The sequence below is a fragment of the Populus euphratica genome, unplaced genomic scaffold (assembly GCF_000495115.2).
Source record: "Populus euphratica unplaced genomic scaffold, PopEup_1.0 scaffold30.1, whole genome shotgun sequence".
NCBI lineage: Eukaryota > Viridiplantae > Streptophyta > Magnoliopsida > Malpighiales > Salicaceae > Populus > Populus euphratica.
In genome coordinates this window covers 999,110-1,002,997 of record NW_011499869.1, presented here as the reverse complement: position 1 = coordinate 1,002,997, position 3,888 = coordinate 999,110, and the positions used below count along the sequence as shown (strand labels likewise).

Here is a 3,888-nt window from a genome sequence, read left to right as displayed (position 1 = left end):
TTAATATTTTTTTGCATTTAAAAGATTTTTAAGTAAAAATAAAGAATTTATGTATACATGTAATTAAAATTGAATGTGAAAAAACCTTTCTCTCTCCTCCCTCGACTACATATAAAAAAAAATTATACTAAAATTAAATTTGAAAAAAATTAAGACAATAAAATTATATAATTTGTATTATTTTGAAAGTTAAAATATCAAAGTGTATCTTTCTCAAAACTTTTAAAACACCATCCATGTTTGATGCATTCTTTTTATTTGAATCCTTATTTTTTCAATCCCACTCTCAACTAAAAAATCATAAGTAATTGGTCTTAAATTAGAATAAAATCATCTAAAATAAAATTTTGAGGACCAAAATAAATTGTAAAAAATTGAACAAGACCATCTACAATAAGTTTGCCAATTCCATTTCATTTTATCTAAAATGACTGAAATATTTCATACCAATTTAATAAAAAAACAAAATAGAATAATTTTCATTTCATTTCAAACTTCGATCCGTTCTGGATTTTTCAACAAAATTTTGGCTGGAATGTTGCGATTTCATTTTATACGTCCTGTTTCAATCTTGAAAAGTCATTGAATTAAATTGAACCTGATTCAATTTAATTAATTAACCTATCATTACTATTTTTAATAACAATGATATTAATAATAATATTAAAAATTATTATTACTGTTTTTATTAACAACGATATTAATTTTTTAAAATTAGATCTATCACTAATATATATGATTTATATTTATGTTTTTTCTTCATATTTATACTTTGTAGGAATTTGAGTAAAATAAGATATGTTTTAGATTTTATTAGCCTTGATAATATTGACCTAACTTTATATTTAAAATATTTATGTTAAAATATTTTACTTTCATAATATTTGATATTTTATTTAAGTTAAATATCTATTTAATCTTGACTATTTATAAATATTTTAAATTTTAAAACTATATATATATATATATAAACAGTATAATCCCAAAACAACATGTCAAAAAAATTTAAAATTAAAACATTTTATTCTAATTAAAAATATAAAATATTTATCAAAATAGAATTCACAACTTGATCTATAGAGACTTATGCGTGCGTATGGATTTCTGGTGAATTGTAAAAAATTGAACAGCGCCACCCACAGCAATTTTTAAAAATTGTAAAAAGATTTCTGGTGAATAGATTAATTTTGATATGGGATGATTTACTCGAAGTCTTTAACTATAGTACGCAAAAACTAAATTAGGTTATATATATATATATATATATATATATATATATATTGACACGCTGTAAAACTGAGGAGGCCAACTCAGTTTTGCCCAACCACTTTTTTCTGGTTTCTCCACGATTCCTCCACCAGTAAAATCAGTGGACTATATTCTATAATTTTGGTGCGATTACTTATCGAAGGATTGAAAGCCCTGAATTCGAACTTACCAGACCTAAAAATACCTAATAATAAATATCAGACTCGAGTATTGGTTTCATCGACGAGCCGGTGCCTAGCAAGTGACCTTGAGAGGGACGAAACCACAAGTTGAACCATAATTTTTAATCATATTTACGGAGAAACAAATCATCATCAGTGGCCTCTGCAGCTTTCGCTGAATCTTTTGTGGCTCATCCTCGTCCTTAAAAATATAATATTGCGAGGGAAACGGAGGACAAAGATCAAGATTCCCTCGTTCCGCCTGTGTAAAACAGTATTTCTTTTTTAATCAACACAAATCTGGCCACTTGCTAATCCACTAGTTGTCTTGATGCAAAGACTCTTCCCGAAAGAAAACAAAAAACAAAAGTGGGATTTCTGTTCATGGCTGGAAGACAAATCCGAACTCATATCCCTCGCGTAAAAGACAACGTCTTGCCCTTAAGATTATCTTTCTTGTCCTTTACTGGTCAATAAGTTAGTCAGCAATTCCCATAGACATTTTTTTTTATAGGTTCACAGGTGACAGGATTTGACCCTTTCCAACCCTAATGTTCCCGTGTCCATGTTAATTACCTCTTCAAAAAAGCATGATCTTATGCAAAAACATAATTATTAACAGGCGACGAACAATCAGTCATCCAACAAAGACTATTGTCTTTGCGTGGAGGTTCACTGCAAAATGGAAAACGTAATCATATCTAATTTACTTTTGATAGAGCATGCCCTAAGAAAGTTGGATTTTTATTTTATTTTCGAGAAAAAAGCTACAACGTTCCCAAAAAAGGATCACGAGTTTGGGAGACCCAATCGTAGAAAAAATATAATTAAGAACCTCGAGGTTTTTTTATAACTGGAAATAATACAAACAAATTGAAAAAAAAAATACCAGCTTAATAAATACAGGGACCAAAAGCAAGATGGTTGCGAGGGATAAGGTGCTGTGATAGAAGGCAAGAGGGCCATCTTAGTCCCCCACATGTATATATTGCTGAATTATAGTTAAAAGATTATACAATCATTTCCCGACACACCACATTGCTACATTATATGCACTGCCGCGAAATCCCACAACCATCGGAAGAAAAATCCTCTTCCCGGCGGCCACCATCTTCCGTCATTTCCGTTGACAAAAGACTAACAAGAAGATCAGCAAAAGCACCAACAATGAACTTGTGGGTACTCTTTGGATTAAGAGAAAGATAACTCGATAGTAGCTCGTGCAAGTACTCCCAATTAGCCTTGACATCCACCAAGTCGCGTGCATCTACCATCTCCTGCATGGATCGCCGGAAGTCCATGTACGGGTCGTGTGAGTAGGTGGAGACAGCCATACTGTCTTTAACGGTTGGTGATTTTAATAATCGGGGTGGTTGTTGGTCATGTAAAGGATGGCTATTGTTACAACCGTCAAGTAACAAAGACTTGCCAGTGGAGTGATTTATTATCAGACCATTGCTATCAGGTTGCGGGGCTACTAGATTGTCTGATGATTCTGTGGAAGTGACAATGGACGGTGTAGATTCAATGATGGAGTTGGAGCTGCCCGGGGAGGAGAAAAAGAAGCGCTGAGAGGCGTAGGCGCTGGCGAAGTCAGGTTCAGAGGAGGAGGAGCTGGAAGAGGTGGAAGTGGAGGTGGAGGCGGAGGCGGAGGCGGGGTCAATGGTGAGGTCGTAGAGTGAATTATAGTTTTTAAAGAGGAGTGGATGGCTGTGATCATCTGGGGTTAGTGGGTTAGAGGGCGATTGATGATCAGGTGGTAGTGGACGTTTGATCTTAGTGATGAAGCAGAGATTGAGGTTTCTTCCTGCTGCGCCAGCCATTCCTTCCTCTTCTCTCGGTATTTTATTTTTCTGATTGTGTGGGAAAGGGAGAACAGGAAATGTGAATCAATGATAAATAAACAAAAAGAAATTGTGGGGGTGATGCTGTATTTATTCGTGTCGGTTCAGAGAGATAGAGGGGAGGGTCCATCATGGTTAATGCCTTGATGGTGCAAGTTGTTACTGGTTTCTGTAGTTTTGGTTCGAAGGCGACTAGACAACGGTAAGAGACTGGGAGCTGGACACTTTATATTGCAGGGCTGCTGGGAGCCCTTAAAGTAAAATCTCCTTTTCCTCAAAGTTATCGATGCATCCAATGCAAAGGATAATAAACAAGCATAAAACATATAAATTTAATAAGCGAAAAGGATTGTAAATATAAAATCCAAATTCACAACTTTATTTTCTCTAGAAAGTAACACTCGCGAAATTTGTCTCATTACAGGTTTACAAAACCTTAATTAAATTAGAAACCATATCTTATAAAACCAAATAAAAATCTTAAAATACAAAGAAAATAATTATGAAAACCAAATTAATTAAAAAATAACAAAATCAACCTAAATTAAGTGTCCTGTTGGAGTTTTGATATCTTAAGATCTGATGGTTTGTTTAGTGCTAGAGAAATTATCAAA

At 33.4% G+C, this 3,888-nt stretch overlaps 1 protein-coding gene across 1 annotated transcript; it reads right to left on the bottom strand.

Annotated features, from left to right (window-relative positions):
• Window positions 1–2,341: 2,341 nt before the first annotated feature.
• LOC105126835 (transcription repressor OFP12-like) lies at window positions 2,342–3,529 on the bottom strand. Its single transcript, XM_011027845.1, has one exon. The coding sequence runs from the start codon at window positions 3,251–3,253 to the stop codon at window positions 2,477–2,479; it is 777 nt and encodes a 258-aa protein (XP_011026147.1). The 5' UTR covers window positions 3,254–3,529; the 3' UTR covers window positions 2,342–2,476.
• Between the last annotated feature and the right edge of the window lie 359 nt (window positions 3,530–3,888).